This window comes from Nothobranchius furzeri, chromosome 3 (assembly GCF_043380555.1).
Source record: "Nothobranchius furzeri strain GRZ-AD chromosome 3, NfurGRZ-RIMD1, whole genome shotgun sequence".
Lineage (NCBI taxonomy): Eukaryota > Metazoa > Chordata > Actinopteri > Cyprinodontiformes > Nothobranchiidae > Nothobranchius > Nothobranchius furzeri.
In genome coordinates, this window is record NC_091743.1 from 64,058,150 (window position 1) to 64,084,471 (window position 26,322).

General features: G+C 41.6%; 1 protein-coding gene across 2 annotated transcripts in view; it reads left to right on the forward strand.

Annotated features, from left to right (window-relative positions):
• trim62.1 (tripartite motif containing 62, tandem duplicate 1) overlaps window positions 1-26,322 on the forward strand; it is a 48,513-nt gene that overhangs the window by 8,185 nt on the left and 14,006 nt on the right. For both annotated transcript variants that reach the window (XM_015959030.3, XM_015959031.3), the window contains exons 3-5: window positions 20,313-20,408; window positions 24,050-24,306; window positions 25,995-26,110. In XM_015959030.3, coding sequence (XP_015814516.3) covers window positions 20,313-20,408; window positions 24,050-24,306; window positions 25,995-26,110 — 469 coding nt within the window. The remainder of the gene's footprint in view (window positions 1-20,312; window positions 20,409-24,049; window positions 24,307-25,994; window positions 26,111-26,322) is intronic.

The following is a 26,322-nucleotide window of genomic DNA, read 5'->3' on the forward strand; positions in this document are numbered from 1 at the left end:
ATTGTCAGTCTGCAATCACACACTCATTCTTGACTCACCGCTTCAGTGGGGACTTTTTTTTTCTTCTCAGAACTTTTTTGAGCAAACGAAGAGTATACAAAATCACAAAACGTACACAAAATTGAGTGTAGTGGGTGGGAAAACAGGTCTTTTTATATTGAGCCGTATCATGCATGTTTTAGTTGGCCATATCTCAGGGCTCCTGGGACATTTTAAGCTCCAACAAAAATGTATTTGCTTTGTAGAGGCTCAAAGAACAGTTTTAGATTACTGCATTCTAGGTCCCCTTTAAACAACGGCTTGCTGGATTGCTGTAATTGGGGCTGGACGAAGCTGTGCACTTATTACCACACAGCTGTGGTCTAAAGTTGGCAGTGAACTCCTGCGGAGGACAAAATGGAGGCCACAGCAGCCACTGTGCTTTAATTGTGATGATGGGGACTGTCAGAGGGGCTATGTGCAACCAGTGTTGCAGGGCTAGACAGACTCTTCCTGCTGTCAGCTCGCCCTGGGGATGCGTTTCCGCTCTACCTAACAGCAATTAAGCGGGGGAATGGGCTGCAGCCACTGGTTGTTCATGCATATTTGTGGACATCTTTTTTTTTCCTAGAGACTGCATATACTCAGATAATGGTGACAGGCAGCTGTGCATTAATGTTTATCTGAAGCCCACACTGCAGGGGAAAAAATGGTTTCTTTGGTGGAGTCACTCACTTGGACATGTCAATCAACGCTTAAATCCACCAGTGTGCCCTTCTCCATTAACTCCTGACACATAACTAGTTATTCTCCCTTTATCATACCATAAACAGGAGGTTATTCATGAGAACTTATTAGCAGTTTCCTCATCTGCCTGGCTGTAATGCGACTGGGATGTCTGAAATTGGAGAATGAGCGTGTCAGCCTTTTGAAGTGTTCTTCTGGTGGTTTTAAAATCATGCCGTCGCTCTCTCCCCGGCTTTCAGCTCCTGACCGAGAGCTTTCTCTGTGTGCCTGCCATCACCACACATGGCAGTGCTGCTGCAGTAATGAGTCAGGCAATTTCAAGGGCACCCACGACTGCCATCTCCCCTGTGGCTCTCCTCAGTCTGCTCTTCCATCTCTCAGCAGCTCCATCTTTCTTTCTATTCTTTTTTAATTGCATAATCTATTTCTCTCTCTAAACTGTCTCTTAAACCGTGTCTTATTAAGTGTTACAAATCTTTTGAGGAAGTAGCTCGGTGCCCTCATCTGCTAATTCCTACCCGCACCGCACAAATGAGTCTGTCCGTGGTTGCAGTGTGTCGCGGTGGTGGCAGAGGCTTCTTTCATGCATAAAAGGAAGCCACTGGGTAAGACAGATCAGTCACATTTCATTAGAATTAGTCCTGGCATAATGTTCTCTTCCAGTAAGAGGCATCAGCTCAAACTGAACTTATTACTGATCCCTCTGACGATGCTTGGGGCAGGATGCAACCAGGCAGCATGTTTACTTCTGCCCACGCTGTCAGTAGATTAGCGAATAAGCAGCTGCACTGATAGGAGGGGAGCAAGTCAGCCGATGCTACATCTGTAATCATCCAGCATTTTGTCTTGTTTGGATGATTACTTGGCTCAAGTAAGTCAGATGTCTGTGCATCTGTTGAGCAATGCACTTGTGTAGCAATACGGTCAAGTAAATTACATGCAAAGAGAATAAGATTTAGTAATTTGTTGTTTCAAGTACTGTTGGCAGCTAGCTGGAGACATAAAAATGCAAGAAAATACGCAAATTTTATGTTTGAATTACTGAATTGGTACAACAATGAATGAAAGTGTTTTGTACGTGGCTAGATCACATGGGAAATCAGATATCAATAAAAACAAATTGAGAGCCGTCTCGTATGGTCATGGCGGTTAAAACAAGATCCTGGATGCTAGCAGCTGAAATGAGCCGCGAACCGACCCAAGGTAAGTAGAGGTAGATGAATGATCAAAATTCATGTGACTATCCTTTCATCAACATTACTAAAACAAATAGGAACTAGAGATATAAATAAAAAGGCAGGATCAAATGGGATGAAACACATGCTAATAAAATTGATGAAGTGGCAGAGAATCAAAGTGAGATTTGTCCGACTCTTTAAAACCATAATTACAAAGTGTCTTCATTTCCACTTGTGGTATTTACAGTTTGGTTGCCAACATTTCCCAAATCTAACATTTTCTGCACTTTGACTAAAGGCAGCAGTAGCTCAGGAGGTAGAGCGGGGTGTCACTGTCCAGGAACCAGAACCTGTAGGTTTGAACCCGGCTCCTGCCAGAGAATGATGCCGTTGTGTTCTTGGGCAAGACACTTAACCCACCTTACCTGCTGGTGGTGGTCTGAGGGACCGGTGTAGCTGTAGCTACATTGTAGCTCCTCATCACCAGTGTGTGAATGGGTGAATGACTGATTGTGATGTGAAGGACCTTGGGGGGTTGTAGAACCCTAAAAAGGTGCATACAGGCCATCTACCATTTCACCATTTCAGATTTAAACACATCAGAAGCTAAATGGGTAACAGGCCCAGACGTCCATGGCCGTTTCTTTGGACATATTCAAACTTCCAACAACATGACGATGAGACTTTTGATTCAAGTAAGGAACTGGAGATATTTAGGAAACCTTTTGAGATACTGATGTTTTACTCAGACACTCACCAGTGTTAAACCCACTTTCTGGACCCACTAGTTACAAGCTGCTCTCCTGTACAACTATGAACGCATAAAATATGCTATTTTTATAAATAAAGACATTAGTGACAACATGCCCATCAGTCCAGATGTGACTGAATATGTGATCTCTAAAACTTAGTTTCTTGTTAAATGCAACAAAACAAAAGGTAGTCTAAACCAAAAATGAAGAGATAGTAAAACAAAATTATTGAAGGGAAATAATTTGTCTTCAAATGTTCTTAATTTTTTGGAATACTTTGACATTCCCTCACCTCCCACTTCACCTCCTTCATAAAAAAAAGGAATCTTTATTTTTGTCACTATGGCTTATTGTGATTAGTTTGAATGTACTGTTGTGTGTCCGTGGTCGCTCATGCACGTTTGTATTGATAAAAGAAAGTGAAAGTTTTCTTCTTTCTTTATTGAACATGTAAATCAATAGACAATTTAAAGTACTCAAAAAGTATTCAAAAGGAAACCCATACACACACACACACACACACATATATATATATATATATATATATATATATATATATATGTAGAACATGTTCAATAGGAAGGGAAAGAATCTCTGGTAGCTTATATAATCCCCCCCCCCAATCAAATTTCAAGAAAGATAAAACAAAAAGTATTTTCCCTACACTGAGTGTCATAGCCATTTTCTCATAACATGTTTTATCTTCAATCACACAAACACAATTTACATATTTTATATGATCAGAAGATGAGAGGAGGGATAAGCACAGAATTGGTGGTCATCTCTGTGAATGAAAGTAGAAGTAAAGCTTATTCCTGAGCTTCGGTGTCCTCAGTGTGCTGCGTATCAGCTGGGAGGGCAGCTCGTGCACTAATACCATCACTATAAGAGAAAAGAGTTAAGATGATTAATCTTTGGTTGTAAAGTCTAAAAAGTAAATACAAAATCAGAGTTTCGAGAGGACAACGATGCACAAATAATCATTGATTGATGTACCTCCATGAGTAAGAGTTGATATTAATGCACTTGTTCCCTTCTGCGTTTGATATTTGGATTGTGTGTGTGGTTCGTTCCCTCTGCAGCATTGAGTCTGAGCTCTGGGTTGATTAGCTGGGGAATTAAGACAGATTACGGGCCATTGTTCTCAGGGGGTCTGGGCCGGGCCAGGTTGGACAGGGCTGTAATCTCTTGTAATTCCCTGTGTCCGTGATTTGCTGAAGATGATTTAATTATGCTGGCTGCTGATAGGAGTGCTTGTTTTAAGCTCCCAGCCAGTAAGGTGCAGATCCCTGATCTAATTGGTCGCTTGGAGAAGGGGAAACAAACCCAGTAGATGTTCATCTGTTCTGTCTAATTGAGGATGTCATGTCGTGATGTTGTTTACCCACAATGCCGTAGTTCTCGTAATGAGCAGAGCCAATATGGCTGCTGGGTGGCTAAATTCTAGCTTAACGTTCATGAGATCAGTCGAGCCCTAAAGGGATTTTATGTTTTTTTTTATCCAGTCAGCCTGTTTGACATATAGTTGTCATCTGTTCAGGTCCACATGGGTCTTCCAAGCTTTGGTCCAGCCAGTCTGGCCATTTGTTCATTTTCACCTGCTGGATCACGGGACTAGCTGCTCCAACAGTGAGAACCAAACCTAACTCCACCAGTTCCAACAGCAGGATCACCTGGCTACGCTGGTGAACAGGGAGATGTAATCCCTTCAACGTGGGGAACTGGGGGCCTCCTGCCGGCCAGATATGCCTGAAGGAGGCGTTCTCACCAAATACCCAAACCCGTCAGCTGGCTCTTCTCGACATGGAGGACAGTGGCTCTACTATGAGTCTCTCCTGAGTGTCTGAGCCCTTCACCCTATCTCTGAGGCTGAGCCCAGCCACCCGATGGAGAAAACTCATTCAGGCCACTTGTATTTGTGTTCTTGTTCTTTTGGTCACTACCCATCTTTCATTACTCCAGCTGAGGACTGGGATGAAGATCACCCAGTAAATTGAGAGTGTTTCTTTCTGGCTTAGCTCCTTCTTCACCACAACCGACCGGTGTAGCCCCAATCCACCTGCCGACCTCCTCCTCTCACCCGTGAACAAGCCGGTCTGGTGCAGCTCAAGCCTTTGTAAACTTGTGAACTACAATGCACCTGAGTAGATCTCCTGTTGAGTAAATCACACACTGAGCAAAAGAGAAAAATGAGCAGAACTCCATGGAAACATCGTTTTACAGACAGGGCTGTAGATTCATCACAAGCCCTTAGGTAAGAAGCTTTGGCATGAATGGCTTTTAAAAATATTTTTTTGTAATGAGTCACAACTTCTTTAGAGATTTCAAACTCCTTTTGAGAGAAATGGCCAATTTGAGAATTCTTAATCGCTGTGTATATTTGCCATAATGTTTGTAACAAAGTTGAGGCTAATCAGTGGGGAGCGGTTCGTTACAGGATCTGTCTTCTTCGCTGTGGTTCCCCTTTTGATTCTGTCTGCACATCATTAGCCATTTCCTGTTCCAGCAGCTGTTTCCAGATCAGGTACTTGGCATACACTCCTGTCCAACATGTCTTTCAAGAACTGACTTTTGAATACTGCTATAGAAATCGAAAGCTCTATGGAGTGCAGATGACTGTGTAACGTGATGAAGGTTCTCTAATTTGTGGCAAAGGGCACATCTACTCAGCTGGGTTAAGCTGGGTCAAACAGTACTTTTAAATCCACAGATTAAACAAGGAGCTACAATGTCTGCTTAAAATCATATCCATATCTGCTGCTGTTCCATCCCAGGAGGAGGACACTTCAAGTTCAGGATAATAATAATTAGATAATAATAATTAATAAAACTCATTGATTTTATTACTGTTTAATGTAATCATCATTAATGATCACTTGGTTCAATATAAAGGTATTTTAATTACATGAAATGAATTGATGCTTTGGGTATAATAATGATTAAGATGATTATGGTTGATGACAGTAAAAGATGTGTTCAGCAAAGAAGGTCAGTTCACCTTATCCATCTAACACAGAGTCCAGATAAACGATAACTGCATCACATGTTTTGACGCATGATCAAAGGTTTCTTGCTGAGAGAGTGGGAGTGTCCTGAGACCTTTTGTAAACTGTAACATCACCAGCTTCAGTTCAGTTCTTGAACCAACATCACGGGGGAAAGGGAACGGCCGTCCCTAAAACCTCCACCTGCTGTTCTGTCACGCCGACAAGAATAGCTAAGAATAAACGAAACTGTAACCAGCTAATGAAAACTCTACCCAGAGTTGTTGATTTCTGAGTTAAGACGAAAAACTCCTTCAGAGTTACCGACTTTGAGACGCCAATAGTTCATCAGTCGTGTGACCCACAGAGACAACCCAGGACTGATTTGGTCGCATAGAGGTCCTTCTACCATCCTCGTGCCCGGAGGAAATCATCTCCACCTGACATCTCGGATCCAAAAGGGGGTCTCCGGAAACTGGGTGAGGTAGACACTAATCGACAGATGACGTTTGATGCTGTTCTCTAAATAACTCAGTTAGCCGCAAAACATCATTTCCATCCAGAACGCTTCTTCTCTCTGTGAAAGAAACCTTCTAATAATTCCATCCACCCATCCAAACTTGTTTTTTTTTTCAATTTAGCTTCCATCCAGCCACAGGTTTGCTTTTAAAACAAGTTTAATATCAAAGCTGTTAAAAATTGTCATTGAAGTGTCATCCGTGAATTGTCGTTTATAATTGTCGTTTCAAATCTTTAAGTTTAAATTTGTTAGTAATACATTTCTTCTTTTTTAAACTTGCCTCATTATTGAATTGAAACACAGAAAAGGTATAATATTTCTGGTTATTGACAAGCAAAGATCCTAGCTTCTGATTCAAAATAACTTTTGCTATTAAATTTAATTATCTAAATCAAACATTAATCCTTGGATTAAAATTAGATCAAACAGGTTGGTGTATGAACTTAGATCGATATATAAGTATCCGGGATATTTATGCATGATCTAAGCCTCATAGGTTAATCTGATTGGTCATTTTTCGGAATCTCCAACTGAATAGCAACAGAGGTGATTCCAGTGTGTAGTTTAATCTCTACAACTGGAAATGGTAACTCTAACACGGTAACATTGTGGATGAAAGGGGTTTGGATTAAACTCACTGGAATTACTAAAAATTTTTATAAACACTCTTTCTGGTCTAAGTTAAGTCACACAATTTTTTTTTTTTGCAGCTACATTTTCCATGGGTGTCATCTAAGATGAAAACAAAAGAAGTATTAATTCCTGGTAAAATCCAGTGGGTGTTCACACTCGATTACAGCGTTGACACGTTTAGGTGAGAATCTTGAGAAAAACAGTAGTTTTCCTCTTTTTTCTGGTTTTGTCTCTGTTGAAGATAAACATTTCTAATGGAAGAAAATGAGAACACGAGCTTTGTAATGGGTGTATCTGTCTAAAGCAACAGTAGTTGGGTGTATTAATACAGTATTTAATGAAGAAGTACAGCCTTTTTACTTTATTACCCTAGCTTGAGAGAAAAAGGACTCTTGAGATTTATTCTGAACACACCCAGCTTAGTGTGTTTTGTGCTTGAAGATGAGTGTGGGCCGAAAATGATTATTACTGCTCCAAAAATTGAATAACTGTTTCTTTATATGTTTCGTGTTGGGGTTGTGGCTAAAATGATTAATTACACCAACCCGTGCTCCGGTATGTACCTTTACAGAGAAACCATAAGAGCTGTCTCAATGCTATAATTATAATCGATTCTGCTGAACTGCTACAGGCTGTTATTTAACAGTCTGCTTTGGCAGAACAGGCTTTCAGTCTAAATATTTATTTGATGTTTGGATACTGAGTGAAAAGGGAAGCAGGCACACACCTTATTTGGTTGGCTGAAAGACCCAACCAACCCAACAGATCAGCTTCCAGCTGCAACGATGAATAAACAAACCGGTTATCCGTGTCATTAGCCTCTGGCTGCCGTGTAGCCACAACATGCCTTTCCCCCTTTTTTTAAGCATGATTCATTCTTCGGATAAATCCAATGTGATCTGATGTAATATCAACATGCTTAATACTTGAGATCTGACTAATCCTGTGGAGCTTTTTCAGAAGGATGACACCAGATTGACTTTGGTTGCTGTTGAGAGTGAAATATATCGATAAGTCATCTTCAGGGTGTGTTTATGGAGTGTGACCAAAGACTGAGGTCATTCTGCTGTGTTTGAAGTAGGGCTGGGCGATATGGGCTAAAATCAAAATCACGATATATTGAGGATTTCACTTCTAACGATAAATGGACGATAACAACAGGCATGCGCAGAAACAAAAGTCACATGTATTACGTTGAGTCACATTTTTACGTGACTCAAGGTGGTAAAGGTGGTACAGCTTTTTAAAGGGACAAGAACATTGCTAACTTACACATATATTTTCATTTTTTTATTATCAAATTTATTGACATGGGAAAATGATCTTGATATGAGTAAAAAATTTTGATAATGATATGATAAATTTTCGATTTATTGCCCAGCCCTAGTTTGAAGCAGACGTGGTTCCACAATGGAGCTTTGTCAGTCATGGGTCGTACCTTGGATGAGTTTGAGACATTGGGACGCTCATTCCTTCATTTTTATACAGTGACTTAAGGCTGGGCAATAAATCGAAAATGTATTGTTATCGAAATTTCTTACTCTTATCGAGATAATTTTTCCCATGTCAATAAATTTGATGATAAAAAATGAAGTTGTGTGTAGGTTGGCAACGTTCATGTCCCTTTAAGAAGCTGTACCACCTTGAGTCACGTAAAAATGTGACTCAATGTAATCCATGCGACAGCCCCATCTAGTGGTCAACTTTTGTTTCAGCGCATACCCGAAGTTATTGTCCATTTATCGTTATCGAGGTGAAATCCTCAATATATCGTGATTTTGATTTTAGGCCATATCACCCAGCCCTATAATGGCTCAAAAGAGAAAAACTTCTATTGATACGTTAAAATCAATTTATCAGGAATGTTGGTAAGAAATCATCTTTGTCCTTATTTACCCACATTTACATTGAATACTTTTAAGTGCTTTAAGAGTTTCTTTAAAATGTTGTTGCACCATGTGAGATAATTATGGGTGATGGATGTGGGATCTGTACTTTGTTGGGGGGTTTTGCCTTACAGCCCTATGGTGCCTTTTTTTGTATGCTAATGATGTTTTTCTTTTCCTCTTTTCATGAGTTGCCTGTTGAGATGATGCATGCCCCTTCCCAAGATTAGCATCTTCCTCTTGACAGGGTTTATTGATAGCTTTAGGAAAGGGCTGGAACTGGTTGCCTCAGTGGAAATCCTTTAGAATTTTCATATTAAGCCTATGAAAAATGAAATAGCCACCTGTCAAGTTTTCTATTTTAGCTTTGGAACATCTGTTCATCTCCGGGCTTGTGTGGATTTGTATTCAGCAGGCAGGAATGAGTGAGCAGTAAAAGCCTGGAGGCTGAAGGTGGGCGAGTCTGCTCCTCGTCACTCGCTCTTATCGGTCAACACCTCAGATTTCCACTCCAGAGCCAACAAAATTCCTCCTGTTCCTCATTAAGAGGTCGTCCTGCTCTGTGTTGAGTATCATTGATATACTGTGTTGAGTATCTTTGATATCAGGCTTATGTGTGTTTTTAGAGTTTGAGAATGACATCAACCTACTTCAGGGCCTTGGTAATGTCACACAGCTGCTGCCGCTTAGTGTGCAAACCCTGAAGACCTTGGTCAGCAATTCAAACGCCATAAATCTTGTCCATTTGAAGGATAAAAATAGTATAAGTTGTTTTCAGTTTTGTCTTTGGTTAGCTCTTCGCAGTTGGGTATTACATTTACATACCATGTGCCCTTTCTCCCTTCTGGAAGTGGAGCAGCAGCCTCTGAGTATTCATCATTTACATGACGTGTCCTACATTTAGAGGCCCAGAGAAGGCAGCCGGTGTGAGGGATTCCATACAACTCGCCACTTTTTTTATTCAAACAGTCCTCAGATGATGATAATAAAGCAAAGATGTGGGGATCACACCAGATATTAGAACATTCATTTGGATTAATTTTATTAGTTTTTCTAGAAAATACAGAAAATTAACATTGGGAGTTTTATTTTTTGTGCTGTAGAAACTTTACTAAAATCAGCCATAATAATATGACCACCAGCTGAATTGAATAAGTTTTTTGCCCCTTCATTGCTTTTCTTTTCTAAAACGCATGTTTCTATTGAGAGGGAACTTGACAGAGGGATATGATGACTTTGTCTTCTCAGCTGTTGTGTCTCCATACAAGTTCAGCCCTTTCAGGACTTGGCACAGACGTCAGCTAATCACCACTGCTCTGGCAGTGAGTGATGTCACTGATCAGCGCTAAAAAGCATCCATAGTAACATCAAAAGTTGTATTCTGTCCAAGTGTGACAATTCATTCACAGGACCGGGAGAGATGTTGTGTGACGTAAAATGTGGCTTTCAATGACCAGGAGAAGAGTTGTTTTTACTGTGTTCTGAGACAACAAAGCCCTGTGAATTACTTAGTTGTGAGGGTTATAGGGAGCCCAAGTCTTCCGGTCAGCTCATGGGTCCCCAGAAGAACGATAAAATGAATGCAAGTCAACGAGGCTAAAAACACCATTTTCTAATCCACTTTGCCCTACGCCCTGGATCGCACATATGTTGTACTGCAATTTAAATGAAAAGTAATGATGGGTGTTTCGACCACGCCAGTCACATACTTTAAGATTTATCAGCTTGTAAAAGTTTGTAATTAGCATGGCTACACACCAGAAATCGGTACGTCGCATATGTGCCATCACCACATAATCTCCTCTCCCCTAACGTAACTGCTACTTCCCACATGACCAGATTTCTGGTGGTTCTTTCCTCCTGTGGGAAGTTTGCTGAACTTACAGCCCTTTTCCCTCAGTTTTCTCCGTGTCTGGTTCGATGACGTCACTTTTGTGAAGCGCATTTGTAGTCCTGGACTTATTTTCACACACAACCTAAAATAGCGCTCCCCCCCGTTTGAAAATAAGCGTGTTCTTGGTATCAAAATGTGTCTTTAAAATTCACGGACATCATATGTGAAATCCATGGCACAAAACAAGCGGAATTAGAAAATATTGTTTTCAGCCCCTTTGACTTGCATTCATTTTTTCATTCTTCTGGGGACCCATCATGCAGAAGTAGATGGGCGGGACTTAAGGTTGGTTTATGCTTGACGCGTCCGCAAGCTCCGCACGGCCCGCGCGGAAAAGTTGCGTCATTTTGCATCATTTTAACAACCCCGCGCCTCCGCACGGCCCAGAATTTCCGCAACGCGCACCTCGGAAAATTTCTAACCAGGCGGACGGTCAGACGCGGAAAAACATGGCGGACCGGCAAGAACTAGTACGGCAGAGGTTCGTAAATACAGACATTTGTATGATTCAGCTCTCAAAGATCACTGTGATCAACATGTTGTTAATAATTCTTGGAGAGAAATAGCTCGCACTGTCGGAAAAGACGAGAACGCTGTTAAAAATGCTGAAATGCCATGTTGTAAACAGTAATTTCTACTTCTACTATGGTGTAGTGTTGGATGCATGCCTTAGAGCTCCATGCTGCCCTGTTCAGTTTAGGAGAATATTGTCTCACCGCAGAGACGAGCCGCACGAACCATAAACACTGCGAGTTGTGAAGCGCGTTCCAGCCGCGAGCCGCATCACCGCGCGGAAAGTGAATGCGTCAAGCATAAACCAAGCTTCAGGCTCCCTATTCTGTTGCATTTTTCAGTGTTGGGAGTTTTAAACCATGATTTTAAAGCACCATGATCTCTACTTATTTGTTTGTGCTTCAATTCTGCTTCCATTCTGCTTCACAAGCAACGCTTTTAATTTTCCTGATGCAGTTTGTGTTGGGCGACGTCTGCTCATGTTATCTCCTACTGTGTTACAACCAATCAGCATGGGTTAACCAAAAGTTCAGCTCAACTCTACCGGGCCATTCAGAGTTCTCGCCCCAGTTCAGGTACGCCGAAAGGTCTTGAAAATGGCCTGGAAAACTGCCGTTTGGCTGGCCTTTGTAGTTTCGGTAGTGGAAACGCGCCTTAAGTTTTCTCATGTGCCGAGTCTAAAGTCTGAAATGTGATGTGGAAAATGTTTGGAGCAATTTATAATTTCTAATATTTATAAAATTTTGAAATGAAACGAGGCTCCTATATGGTAAAGTAGGAGTTGTAGGTGTTCGGGATGAAAGTGAAAGTCTTACTTATTAATATTTATGATATATGAACATCTAGCCTCTGATTGGCCAACAGCAATATGACTTGTTTGCTGCCACATTTGTGACATGTTGGTGTTTTATCTCCACAAATAACACATGTTCTGCCACGTTGTGGAGCTGCAGTTGCTTTTGGTTACCTTCTGCTAGCTGAGACAATGGAAACTATGCCTTTCCTTTGAACTAGTACAGATAGTATAACATCCGAATCGTAGTACGCAGCAGTTAGCCACCATTAAGACGGATAGGTGCGTGTCCACCGGCCTCGAGGTGTCACGTTTTGGAAGCATCCGAGAAGCATAGGGACTTTGGGACTATTTCTTAGGCACTATCACTCTGGAAAGCGTCGAGCTCTGCAGTTAGCCTTGTGCAGATTTTCAGTTGCTTAACTAAATAAGTCATTACCTGTGAATGCGACTTTTATTTTATTTTTTTCAATCTCAATAACTTGCATTAGTTTCAGGAACGAAATGGACAATAAAACACTCTGGTCAGGAAAAGTTGGTGTCTTTTACGTCAGAGAAAACTTGCATTCATGGCCTCACCCACTTTAGCATGAAATGCTGTTGATTTTATGGTAGTAGAGAGCAGACTGCATCTCTGCTAGTAGCAGCTAACCATTAGCAACTCCATAATATGGTGGAACATGTTCAGGCTTGTGTTATTTGTGGAGATGAAACATCAATGTTGTATGATTTTCCACAAGAAGAGCGAATGAAGACTGCAGGAGAGTTCTGTTTCTGTTAGCCAGCAGAAGCTAGGTGTTTGCATATCATTAATATTGATGAGTAAAGTTTGTAACCGTCATTTTCCAAGCACAAATCCTCTGATAAAACTACTATTCCCTGAAACAGGAGCGCCAGTGATTTTTTCCACAGAAAACGAGTCACAAGGCATTCGTCTAGAGACCACAGCAGATTTATAGAAAAAACAAAAAGGGGTGAACAAGAACTTTAAATATCTGGTACCACAAACCACTTGCTAAGAAAACAAAAATACTTTTCAGATTCAACGGTTTCAGTTCTTCTTTGTGATTCAGTGTTTTAGTTTATCTTCCATTACAATTCCTGGGAATCCACTGTGTGTGTTTCCAGTCTGATGGTCTACAGCGCTGACTCCATCTACAGTCTTGTCTCAGGCTGCTTGCGTCTTGCCAGGACACATGTTTGAAGTGAATAGTGTCCCTGTCCTCCACACTTGTAAACTAGACCTGCTTAGTCAGCTCAGCTGTCCTCTGCCTGCTATGATGGCTGAGTTCAGGCTGCAGAGCCACAACAGTCCCCCTGGAGAGACCGCAGAGCTCTGCTGATGCTGGAAGAAGCAACGCTCTGGAATGTAAAGCACAGCTTGAGCTGAGTTTGAATCTGCCAAAAACTTCAGAGCTGCAATCTTTGCTGTCCTGCTTTTGTTTGCTGTTGCAGGTCTTTGTTTGGGTTGCTGTAATGTGAACTCCTTTTGTTGTTGGCCACAAATCTTCTGGCACTTTATGCGCTTTGCTCAGCCTGGAATGAATTTGCTAATATACCTTTAACAAAGCATGTCAAACATCTGTGTGTGCACAGATGTTCAAAGTTCTGTTGACTGATCCATTAGCGTCGATAAACCGGTTTTCACAACTTTTGACTTCAGATCATATGGTGAGTTTGTGTGCTTTGTGACATCAGTAGTTGTTGTTTACACGATGAGGTTCCTGTTAGTTCTTTGACTGCAGCCTATGGTGTCTTCAAGCTGCACCCTGTGTTGCGTTCAGGGCTTTGAAAGGTCCTTGAACTGTGCAGACAGGAGCAAACATGAACATGTCTTGTATCATCATGTCACCATCGAGACAGTCGGCCAAAGAGATAAATGAAGGTGGGCGCCGTTTTTGTTTTAACTCCCGGTTTCCCTTTAGAAAATACTACATATACACAAACGTCTGTTGAGAAGCAATATGTTTTCTTTAACTGAAGAGTGTTCATGCAGGACTGTAATGTAATCTGTGTTAAACATGAATTTGTTTGTTATCCTCAGGAGGTGTCCTCTGTGGCAGCCATCTTGAACCAGCTAAAGAGGAAGCTCGCCGCTAATACTGCCTTTTTATAGTAAAATGCCTGAGTGGATAACTTTTAAAGAAAAGCATAGAATGAATTATTTGTAAATTTAACGTGATTTACATGTAGACTTAATTATCGAAAATAGCTGAAGGTGGTATGAATGTTAACATCTTCTTTTGTTCTGTGAAAGACTGAGGTGATTGGCCGACCTGAATTGGAGGGGGGGTCGGAGGGTATATAGGTGGACTGCTGGGTGTGGCAAGGGATATCTCTCTGAGGTCTAGTCCACACGTAGCTGGTTTTTTTTTTAAACGAATATCCACCCCTCCAAAAACTTGCATCCACACCACCTCATTAAAAAAAAACTCTGTCCACACGTACCCGCATAAATACGTTGTTAAGGATATGCGAGACCAGTAGGCGGCAGTACTTCCCCCGTTCTTAACCTTATCCTTCGTCTGTGGTCTTCCGCAAGGAGCAGTAATTCCGCTTGCAAAAACAAACAAGCAAAAAGTGCTTGGACAATTGATAAAGCGAGCGCAGCTCTGAGGGCATCCATGCTGTCGGCTAGTGTAAACACAGGTCGCACACGTGATGTCAGCATTTTTTTTGTCGCGGAAAGTGACGTTGCGGACCTTAAAACTCCGGTTTTGTCTGTCCACACGCAGACACCCAAAACGGAGAAAACGCAGATCTTCACTTTGGCCAGAGTTTTTAAAAAGATCTGTTTTCGTGTGAAAAAACTCCGTTTTCATGTGGATGACAGGCCAAAATGTAGAAAAATATCTACGTTTTGGCAGATCCCCGGCTACGTGTGGACAGGGCCTGAAAGTGACTGAGACTGGAAGGGAGATGGATGGATGGCCATTTTGAAGACTGCTGGATTTTCTGATTTTTTTTTTGACCAAAGGAAATTAAACTGGTTTACCTTGTTCATCAACCAAGTCAGCATGTCTCTTTAGTCCTCACTACACTTCACTGTGTAACAATGTCTGTTTTTTATTCATTTTTTATTAAAATATTTAATTTAACATTTACTAGAGGAATAAAAAATGTTGCCATGATCAATTATAATTGGTCAGGACTTTAAAGCTGGGGTCTATAGGATGACGTCATTAAGGAGAGGATTATGAAATATGATTGGCTCTAGCTCCTGCCTCTGCTCCCCCTCCCCTTCTGACAGCAGCTGAGAGCCACGCCTCATGCCGCGCGCACACTCACAAATGCCATTGTAGTGCTAACGAACAAGTAATGTTTTTGCACCATTTCTGCTCAGACACACCTGACCAACTTCATATCGTAGAACAGGATCATGTAGTTTAGTTGAATCATTTTTAAGTTGAGTAAAAAAATGTTAACTCAGTTTTCCAGCGTTAACTAGACTCTAAATTCATCAAGAACACATCCAAATCAAACATTTTTTTAGCCTAGTGAACTGGACCAAATTCTTGCTTTGCAAAGTTTGGTCTAGGAACGCTCCACTGGAACCTCTGCAGCCCCTAACAGCATTCTGGCTGGCCAATCACAGCTCTCTAGAGGGGTTTCAAAGACATAAAGAGCTGTGATTGGTCCATAATGGTGGGCCAATCACAGTGCTCTATCTGCTTAGTGAACAAATCACAGAGCTTTATCTGCTTTGTGGGCCAATCAGGGCACTCTATATGCCTGGTGGGTGGGATGATGCAACAGAGTGAAACAAGATGGCGACAGCTCGTTTGAAATGGCTTTTACATCAGTTTTGGACTATTAGAACTTGGGCTTCATTAGAATCAGGAGCAGATAGATGTATTTAAGTGCTTTTTTTTTTTTTGAAAAAATTATGTATTTTCTCCTCCTTCAACTGCGGACCGCCTCATTTACCGATAGCTGTTGCGGTGAGTATGTCACATTCATTGTCCGGTAGCATGCTGAGATCATTTGAAAGACAACGGTAGAACCCGCCCCACAACCGAGAGCCGTCAATGAAGCGTTGCCAGCCAGACTAAATAATACATTTATTTAGTCTGGCTTGCCAGGCTAACATTTTTCGGCACCAACGGCCTCAAACACTTAAAATCAGTTTAAGTTTGTTGTGACAGGAAACGTTTTAAAGCTGCTACCTGATAAATACGCCTATAAAGCTCAGTATTTGACAGCGTGTTTGCTGGTGTTATTGGCTGATGTCCTGTTTACCCTCCCCGTCTGCTACCTGACAGAATTACACCCACCGCTCAGCTCGGCTCGGCTCAGCTCTTCTCTGTGAAGGTTAGACCAAACTGTCCTTGTGAAAGATGCTCTCAGCACGTTGAGTTATTGCGACCTTTGCTGGGTGTTAAACTTGAGCAATAAGCACACGAGAAGGGTTCTTCTGTTCTAAGTAGTAGTACTTTTTTACATTTAAGATGATGCATATCAATATTTAATTGTCGTTTTTCCATCTATATATGAGTGGAATTCCTGGAAGCTTTTACCGCATGAAAGGAAGTTCTCCATCCTGCATACTTTCCATTATTCATGCTGCAAAACTGCATTTTGTCTTGTTTGTCACTTTGTAGAAGCCGACAATAAAGCTCTTTAAATTCAGAGCAAGCTGGTGAAAATAATCAAGCTCAAAGCTGTCAGGACAGCTGGGGGACTTCTGAGCTTCGGAGTTTTTAAAAAACATGAAAAAAGCCTATTTTGTTTATTTTTTCTTCTTTTCCTTTTTACTTGCATATCTACCTTGGAGGCACTGACATGGCAGGAGAGTGAGAGGAAGAAGGAACTGACAGCAGGATGAAATGAGTTTCAGATTTATAATCCTTCAGACGTGACCCCCATTTCCTGCAGCTTGATGTCCTGGGGAAATGTCACGTCAGACTTGTGTTGGTCAGATTGGACGGACAGGAGGGAGAAGCATCGACTCACCAGGCAGAAACACGCATCAACACACAGAGCCGTAACTGTCTGTCTCCTGCCGTGGTTTTATTTGAGTTTCCTTGCCAAGCACCTGCTCATCTGCACTTTTTCTGTAGCTGCCACTCGTTCCTGTGTGTTTGGTTCTCTCTGTGATGGACGCTAAAGCCACAACTTCTTCTTTTGCAATAAGTCATCAGACAGAATCTCCATCTGAATGATGCAGTCTGCTTCCAGAAAGATTAGAAGATTATGTAACTGCATGTTAGATTTGGTGTATGTGTGTGTAATGCTTCCTCCACCAAGGCTGATCTGGAGGGCAGAGTTTGTAGCAAAGATCCAGTTTTACAAACACAGGTTTCCGATGAGATTTAGTGGTTTCTTATTACCAGGAAGATTGTTTATCTGGTTTAAAGAAGAATGACCGTGTGTGTGTGTGTGTGTGTGTGTGTGTGTGTGTGTGTGTGTGTGTGTGTGTGTGTGTGTGTGTGTGTGTGTCTGTCATAATCTCTCGGATGGATCTTATTGAAACTTTCAGAAAGCCATCACTACACGTACGTCTACAACTGAGTAACTATTGATGTCAACCCAATTCTAGATGGTGATTTACATGAAATCAGGCGTATTGCATTTATAAAAATGCCCACAACTCTATTTCTCTGCATAAGCTGATCTTAGTTTAAAACTCTACAGCAAAAGCTCTTTTAATTATTGAAAAAGCATTTATTAGATGACCTGGAGTTGGAGTGTGTTCATCTTGATCTGATCATGTGTTGGCGTGATGTTAGAATCCCCTGACCAGGGGATGATATTTTTTCAGCCCGTGTGTGTAGTAGCAGCCTCTGACCTGCTGCAGATATTTACACCGTGATGAGGCAGAGAGCTCACGGAGCCTGCCGCACTGCTATCATTAACATAAGGAGCCCCCACCACCTCACTTTCCTGCACCAACTAAAGCTTCTCTTGCTGACTTTGAAGAGGAACCAGGCTTGATTTCTACAGCTCACATCCAATTCTTTAATTTGCAATAAAACTATTAAAAACAAGGATTTCATCTCTACCTCCTTCCATGGATGCATTGCTGTTAGTCATGGTCAATAAACTGTGGGACACGTTATTTTATCAGAAAGAATCCAGCATGGATTAATGTGGTCAAACGGAGATTCTGGTGCAAGTCATGCCTGGCATTTGATATTAAATAGGCTGGGATGGGAATGTGGGATCTATGGGGCCATTTTAATCTGTATAGCACTTTGAGTTGCATTTTTTGTATGAAAAGTGCTATATAAATAAAGTTGATTTGATTTGAAATGTTTTTGAATTTAAAGTAAGCAAAATGTTAAAAGATTGTTTTAGATTGAAGATGTTTGTCATATTTCAGGAGATTGATACATCTGGTGCATTAACCTAATTATTATAATTATAATTTTGTGTGTATGTTATTATATATATATATATATATAATTTGTCGGAGTTCTTCATGCAGGCTGAACATGAAAAAAGTCTCCTACACCTATCTCCTGCATAAGCTTCTGATAGAAAATAGCTGGAGAAAATCTAGAAATGCCTAATAGAATAGATCTACATCATACTGTCAGTTAACATTCGTGGACTCACCCATCTTGACTCACGACAGGGAAGGCTGTTTTAGCTTCCAGGAAATGGCAGCAAACGTCTCGGCTACTAGAAGCTAACTGTTAGCATTAGCAACTTCACCACATGACAGAGGCTCCTCCAAACTTGTTATATGCAGAGATAAAGCATCAGTGTTGTAAATCAGTGGTAGAGTCGTGTTGCTGTTATCTAATCTGAGGCGAGATGTCTAAACATCAGGAAATAACCTGCGTCTGAAGCTCAGCTGTCAATCAGAATCAGAAAAGGTTTATTGCCATTGTCAGTGAACAAGCAGTTCACAAACTAGGAACTTGCTTCGGTACTAATGTGCTACATATAACATGAATAATAAATTTCAAAAACAGAATAAGTAGAATAAAATATAATAAAACTAGCATAAAACATTCAGCTATAAAAAAGGCAGGTAATGGTAATATGGCCGGTAACGTGACGTTATGTCAAGTACAGCAGACAAACATGGTTGTGTATTTATAAGCTGTTCACAAGTCTAACAGCAGATGGAAAGAAGCTGTTCTTATGGCGGGAGGTTCTGGTCTGGATGGACCGTAACCTCCTGCCTGATGGAAGCGGCTCAAAAAGTCTGTGACCCGGGTGAGAAGGGTCAGCTGCTATCTGGCCTGCACGCCCCCGAGTTTTGGAGATGTACAGGTCCTGGAGATGTGGAAGGCTGCAGCCAATCACCTTCTCAGCAGAGCGCACAATGCGCTGCAGTCTATTTTTGTCCCTAACTGTGGCTCCAGCGTACCACACAGTGATGGAGGAGGTGAGGATGGACTCAATGATGGCCGTGTAAAACTGCACCATCATCTGGGCCGGCAGCTTGGCCTTTTTCAACTGCCGCAGAAAGTACATCCTCTGCTGGGCCTTTTTGAGCAGGGAGCTGATGGATGGCTCCCACCTAAGGTCATGTGTGATGGTGGTTCCGAGGAAGCAGAAGGAGTCCACAGTGGTGACGGGGGTGTCCGTCAGGACAAGGGGGAGAGATGGGGCTGTGACTTTCCTGAAGTCCACAATCATCTCCACTGTCTTCTGAGCATTGAGCTCCATCCAGATTGTTGCAACTGCACCAGTACACCAGCCATTCCATCTCCCTCCTGTAGGCGGAGTGGCTCACTTCTAGATCCTAGAAATGCTGCACCGGTATATCTCCCCCCACTCACCCCCTTGAGTATGACTCACAAGGCATTAACTCCCTATTATTGTTTATTCTAGTAAATGCATTAAATCCTAATTTAGTCATTTTATTGTGTGGTTTAATGAAGTTTCTCAAAAATCACAATAGTTGTTGTTATTGTGATGACTTGTGTTTAGAAGTTGGTGCATAAAAGAAATCACCTGCTGGGTGCCTCTGTCCTACAACATAGGCTCTGTTAAGCGCTCGGGATTTACTTCAAAATTCTCCACATCTCCCGTCCCTCAGGAAGACACGGAGGAGGTGATGGGTGGAGGTTTCAGCAGCGTGTTTCTGACTGCGGACGAGACCCAGTTTTTCTCTGACATGGCACCAAATCTCTAGAGATTTGATTTCATCTCTTTCATATCTCACTCTCCATCTGGCTTGTTTGTTTTGTAGCTGAGGGCTTAAATCTTTGCTGCCTCATATCCGATCAAACGGAGCTGTTACACAACTAATACATTTTTAAGTAAACGCAATAGGATTTAGAGTTTGGGAGGGATTATCTTTCCTGCCGGCTCCACTGGTGCCATCTGAGGGGAGCTGAAATATCACTGGTGCAAAATTAGAGATAAAGTGTTTTCAAATAAAATAAATAAACCTTTAAACTGAGTTTATTCTATTGACCTGGAAGCTTTAGGATCTTTCATCAGTTTCTGATCTGTGGTTTGTTTTTGCTGCAGAGAGAGATGAAGGAGCAGCTGGCTACCCTGCAGGACAGCGAGAGAGGACACACCGAGGCCCTGCAGCTCCTGCAGCGACAGCTCACTGAGACCAAGGTACCGTGACAGTCCTCCTTTAAAGTGTCAGTTCTCATGTGGAGCCAAAACCTGCAGCAAATGCTTCCCTCAGAACGGCAACTGAATATCTGCCCCATTTCCCAAGTTCTGGTGCAGGTTCATTGTGCAGAGCAGGTTTAGTCTGCAGTAACTTACAGGAACTCCAGAAAATCTGAATAACTTTAACAAATTGGAAAAAGTTGTGTGTTTAGTTTGTTTTCATTTCCTCTTTAGATGCAACAGAACCACCAAAAAGGAGAAAAGAGCTTTCCGGCGGCCATTTATCAGGCTTGAGAGTATAAATGTTTTTATCTGAAAGACAACTTGGCGTCTTTTTTTTTTCTCTTTGCTGTTGGTCCTGCACAGGAACACTAGGAACTAGGGCTGCACGATATTAGGAAACCTGCAATGTTCCATAACAATGATTAATATTGTGATGACGATATTACTTGCGATAAATAAAAACTTAATTCAGGAACAAAAATAATCAAAAACAAAGAAATAAAAAAATAAATCATAAAAATGAGAAAAGCAAAAGATGTGAGGAAAGAGACAAAGAAAATTAACAAGAAATGGCAATCAGTGGATCCCAGGAAAAGCAGAATCAGCAGAAAGAGCAGAACAAAGCTAACTTGGGTGTTTGCTAACCATCAAAATTAAGTGCCGTCTGCCTCGGGGGCGGGCATCTAACCTATGAGAACCCACCCAATTGGCCAAATGAGTGAAGAGCTCTATTTGATTTGTTAAAAAATCATCATGCTTCCATTTGATTGACAGAATGTATTAAGTGTAGCAAATATTTGAGCTGACCATTCATTGCGATATTTATCTGTTCTTTGCGATATGCATATTGTGCACGCTGATATCGCGATAATGATATATTTACATATATTGTGCAGCTCTACTAGGAACTATCTCACACAGCTGCTTGCAGCAATAAATTAACCTACCGTCACAGTAACTCTGGTTTATGTCGATAACCTGTTTTTTGCTTTATTGTTCCTTTTGTCAACTTGTGGATTTCACAAAAAGCAACTTTAGGTTCAAATCACTAATTAAAATTGTTTCCCTCAGAGAACATAAAATAAATGAGTAGTACTAGCAAAGGGTATTCACTTTGCTAGATAAAGCAAAGTGAAGTTAACTTTGAAACTGTGTATATTTTTTTCTTTTTGAATTATGATCAGTCACTCTGAGTTTTACATGCGCGCAAAATGTGAAAATAGTCTTCTACACCTACTTCCTGCATTATCTGCCAATAAAAAGTGGATGCGGAAACGCTCGGATTAGACAAAGCCACTCAGATCTACGTCACACTGTAAATTAGCATTCATGACCTCAGCCATCTTGGCTCTGGACAGGGGAGGCTGTCGTTGGTTTAGCATCCAGGAGAGGGCAGAGTGCATCTCAACTAGTAGAAGCTAACTGTTAGCATTAGCAACTTCACAGCATGGCAGAACACATTCGGCCATGTGTTAACTGTGGAGATAAAAACATCAACATTGAACATTTTATCAAAGGATGGAGAGTGAAAGAAGGCAACGGTAGAGCTGCATTGCTGTCAGCCAATCAGAGGTGAGATGTCCAAATATTGCGAGCATTAATTACTCTCTGCCGTTTTACAGCCCCCCCCCCCAACTCCTCCAGATAACTTCTAGTTACTGAAACAGAAGTGCGAGAGCTTTTTTCTCAGAACAACTCCTAAGGCATTCATGGATACCAAAGATCACAGCAGATTCATGAAAACTAACGAGTGTCTGCCTGCTTCTAAGGCTCGATTTTGATAAAGTTTTCCGGCACAACCTACATGGTTGTATTTTGATCATCCCTTTGGCCGTGCTTCTGGCATAAATCTTAAATATGACCCCTGGCAGTAAACTTTATTAATTAGTGATAATTAAGTATATTAGTTTCCTTTCTTTAGTTCTTTATTAATCCTAAACTGTTTAGCTTGTCGGTCAGTCTAGGACTGCAACTGGTTTTATTGAGCTGCTCTTTAGTCTTGACGTCTTGTTTTAATTAGTGAACCAGAACAATCTGCTCAATAAATCAGTCCTTAAACCACACACACACACGCGCACACACACACACACACACACACACACACACACACACACACGCACACCTCTGTCTTTTTCCCTGCAGGAACACGTGTTGCTCGCGGTGTTGCAGCCCTCAGCGTAATTTCTAATTAAGAATTTGCATCATCTTTCCTCTGAACATTTATTTTTTCACCTCTTAATGCTGCTGCTGCTGCATCACTCACCTCCCTTGTCCGGCCTCTCGTCCGACAGTCTGGTCTGTCCATTTTATTGACTCTCTCTAACTGCTAGATACGGGTCTTTCAGCTCATTGGAAATGAGCTGATCTCATTAGTTTTACATCCATTTGCTCAGAGTGCTCTTCCTGGAAGTGGGCCGTGCCATCACAGCATTGATCTTTGATGGGTTTAGGTAACTGAAACGTCTCCCTGCGATTCTTTTTTATTTCATCCAGCTGGAGGTATTTTCTTTTGTGGAGCCCAAACTATACAAATGTTCCAAAAAAAAGCTCTCCTTTAACTTTTGAGTTCTCACCTCTTGTGTGTCGTGAACGATCCATCCGGCTCATATACCCAGCAGGGATGGGCTTGATAACACGCTCCCTTGAAAAATGGCCAGCCCGCTGTCTCAGAAGGCTGCAGACTCCCCGCTCGGTGCCATCTCAGCCTGCTGGGCCAAAACGACAAACATGTCAGTGTGACTGATGGCTTGTCTGCTCGCTCGTCCTCCGATTTCACACCAACCAGTTCTTAACTCATAACTAGGCAGGATTGTGTTGAATTTTGCCTTCATGTCAGTGAGTTATGCTTCCTGAAGAAACTGTCATTATTAATAGTTTCCCTCAGGGAGGACAAAACCTGCAACCAACAGCAAAAATAGATGTGCAGTTTGTCTGGGACTGACCAAATTTAAAGACTCCTTGGGTCTTCATTCTCTCACATCTGATGGCGAGGGGTGTGTGAAATAAGCACGACTATCTGGGATTATTGTAATAAAAATATTTTTAAAATGTCGGAATAGCGAGCCTTTCTGCATTTCTTTTGCAGACTTCACATACCATCTCTTTAATTCCTCTCCTCTAATTACAATTTCAACACTTTAATGGTGAATGCTGTTTGATGTCTGTCCTACCCGTTTCCCTCCAGCTATAAATTATATTCTTCCTCTCCCAGTTTTCTGTAAACTGCTTGGTTTTTTCCTGTCTGCCTGCCTGTCCCACTCAGGGTGTCCTTTGCGGTGGTCTGTTTTGTTATTTCTGTTGATGTACCGTAGCCTTTCTACTGCAGCAGCCTAAAATATGTTAAGTTTGTATACACACAGCTCACAGGAGCCTCTTAAAATCAATACATCTACACACTGAATCAATAACTACTGTTAATGCAATATTAACACAATTTAGAGTACTGTACAGGCCCTTGGAATATTGAACCCTGTCTGTTTTGGGTTAAGTTATTATCGTGACTGAAACACTCAACAAATCCTACAAGCTGCAGCCAGGAAGTCTGCATCAAAGTCCTTTTAATAGTGTTTTCTAAGCAGCCCGGCTCAGAGGGCTTCGCTTTTTTTAAGTACGATGTTTTTATGCTTTGGTTTTTTCAGTCTTCAGCCAAGAGTCTGCGCGCCACAATTGGAGACGCGTTCGAGCGTCTCCACCGCTTTCTCCGAGAGCGTCAGAAGAGCATGCTGGAGGAGCTGGAGATGGACACGGCCCGCAAGCTGGCCGACATCGAGCACAAGATCCAGAGCTACAGTCAGCAGCTGCATGACGTCAAAGAGGGCATCCAGATCCTGCAGGAGCGCCTCAGTGAGTCAGGCCGCCATGACTTCCTGGAGGGCGTGGCCACAACATCCGAAAGGTGCGTGACTAGATGTGTGTATCGTGGTTATACGTGTCATAAAACCTCACTACGGGCTAAAAAGGCACACAGGCTGTTGACATTTTGGAGAAAGTACAGATTTGAGCAGCAGCACAAAGTAATCCCTGAGCAGATGGAGCTTTAGACCTGAAATAAACCAGCTGTAATGTCTAATCACGGAGGTGGCATTGAGGACAGTTTAACTGAACAGTTTAATATCTCAGAGCAGATTAGGGTAAGAGTGGGTGAGCTCGAAAAGATTCAAACATCATATTGTGCTTAAATCTAACGAGGTGTGTAATTAATGAGACTAAATCAGGCTGCGTTGCTGTAGGCGATGTATGAAACTAGTTTATTTGTCGTAAAGTTAAAGAATGGTTAAAATCACACCGATAGCTTTTTGTATCCATTGTGTTCAAATGAAATGTGTCTTTTAGCGTAACTGTAACGGGGCGCGATGCTAATGCTAATGTGCAAAGCTGTGGTTCTTAAGACACGAGGGAAACTAGTTTTACTACTAAAGATTATTAACAACATATTTCATAAAGCTGAGATATTAAAATACAGCAAAGGAGAGGAGAAAGGATAGCTGGGTGTAGGTTTTTCTTCAAGAGCGCATTGTTCCGATGGGTTCCTTCATTTGTTTACAACCTAAATCTTTACTGAAACCAGCTACTAGCAGGTGCCAGTTTAGCTTCACCTTTAACTTCTGAATTTCATTTAGATACAGAGTTTTGCTTTAATTTAATGTTCAAATGAGTCGTGAAACACGAGCATCACAAGAATAATCAGGTGTTTCTTTCTCTAGATAATATAAGTGACCAGTTTTTTAATGATGCATTGGGGTTCGTAACCCAGTTGTAGTCGTTTCTGCGATCTCCTCAGATGTTTCTCTACTTGGTGCCAATGATCTGACCCTTCTCAGACAGGCTAACATCTTTTCCACAACCACCAGATGTGTCTTTCCATGTGGTTGTTTAAGAAATGAGAAGCTACTCATTGCACCAGTTGGGATTAAATAACTTGTTGCTGAATAAGTTTAGTAATTATCAAAAAGGAGGCTCGTACCCATCTGCTTAGTTAAATCCAGGTGGTGACTTATTTTTTGGCCAGGCAGTGTGACTTTTACCTGAAGGAGCATGTTGATCATTATGAGGAGGTGTTTAATTCCCAATTACACGGTTTGCATCCTGCAGGATTTTGCACCTGAAAGGTTGATTAATCCTGATCTGGTGACATCATCTTTACAGCAGCGTTTCTATAGAACAGGGAAAAGATCCAAACCAAGTGTTACTCTGTAGTTTGAAGGAGAGTTTATTTGGTGTTAAAACTCCAACAGGAACTGAAATACATTTAAGTTCTTCAGATCCGGTTTTTCATGGATTATGTCAAGAGTCAGAATATGACTCCGTTTAAAATCAGCCTCCTGTTCTGAACAAGATGCGTCATGTGGAGTTTTAAATAGAAATCTGTAATTGTGTTTATTCAGAGCTCCTTCTCCTCTCATCTCTTCCCATCTACGTGGCTCCGGATGCTCAGAGCGCTTTGACAGCTGTGTCATGGCATTTCTAAACATTTTAATTGAACCAAACTGAAGATTAAACATTCACAAGTGAAACTAATGGGATGGAGTTGAGATGGAGAGCATGTTTAATCATTGTTATTATTGATCTCTCTTTGCGGTCTAGGGTGAAAGGGAAGATACATGAGACCAATCTGACATACGAGGATTTCCCAACATCCAAATACATGGGGCCCTTGCAGTACACGATATGGAAATCCCTCTTCCAGGACATTTCACCAGGTAAGCGACTGAAGCGCGAGCTACAGCATCAGACATGTGGGTGGTGTGACTGGTGTCGAGCATTTTCACGGTGATGGAAACTCAAAATCTTTGATAAAACAGGAGGAAGTAGGAAGCACTTTGATGTAATTCTGTGTTGGATGTGATTAACACGGCAGCATCTTTAGTGGTTCGTTACAAACTATAAAATCTAATCTAACTCAAACTTGTGG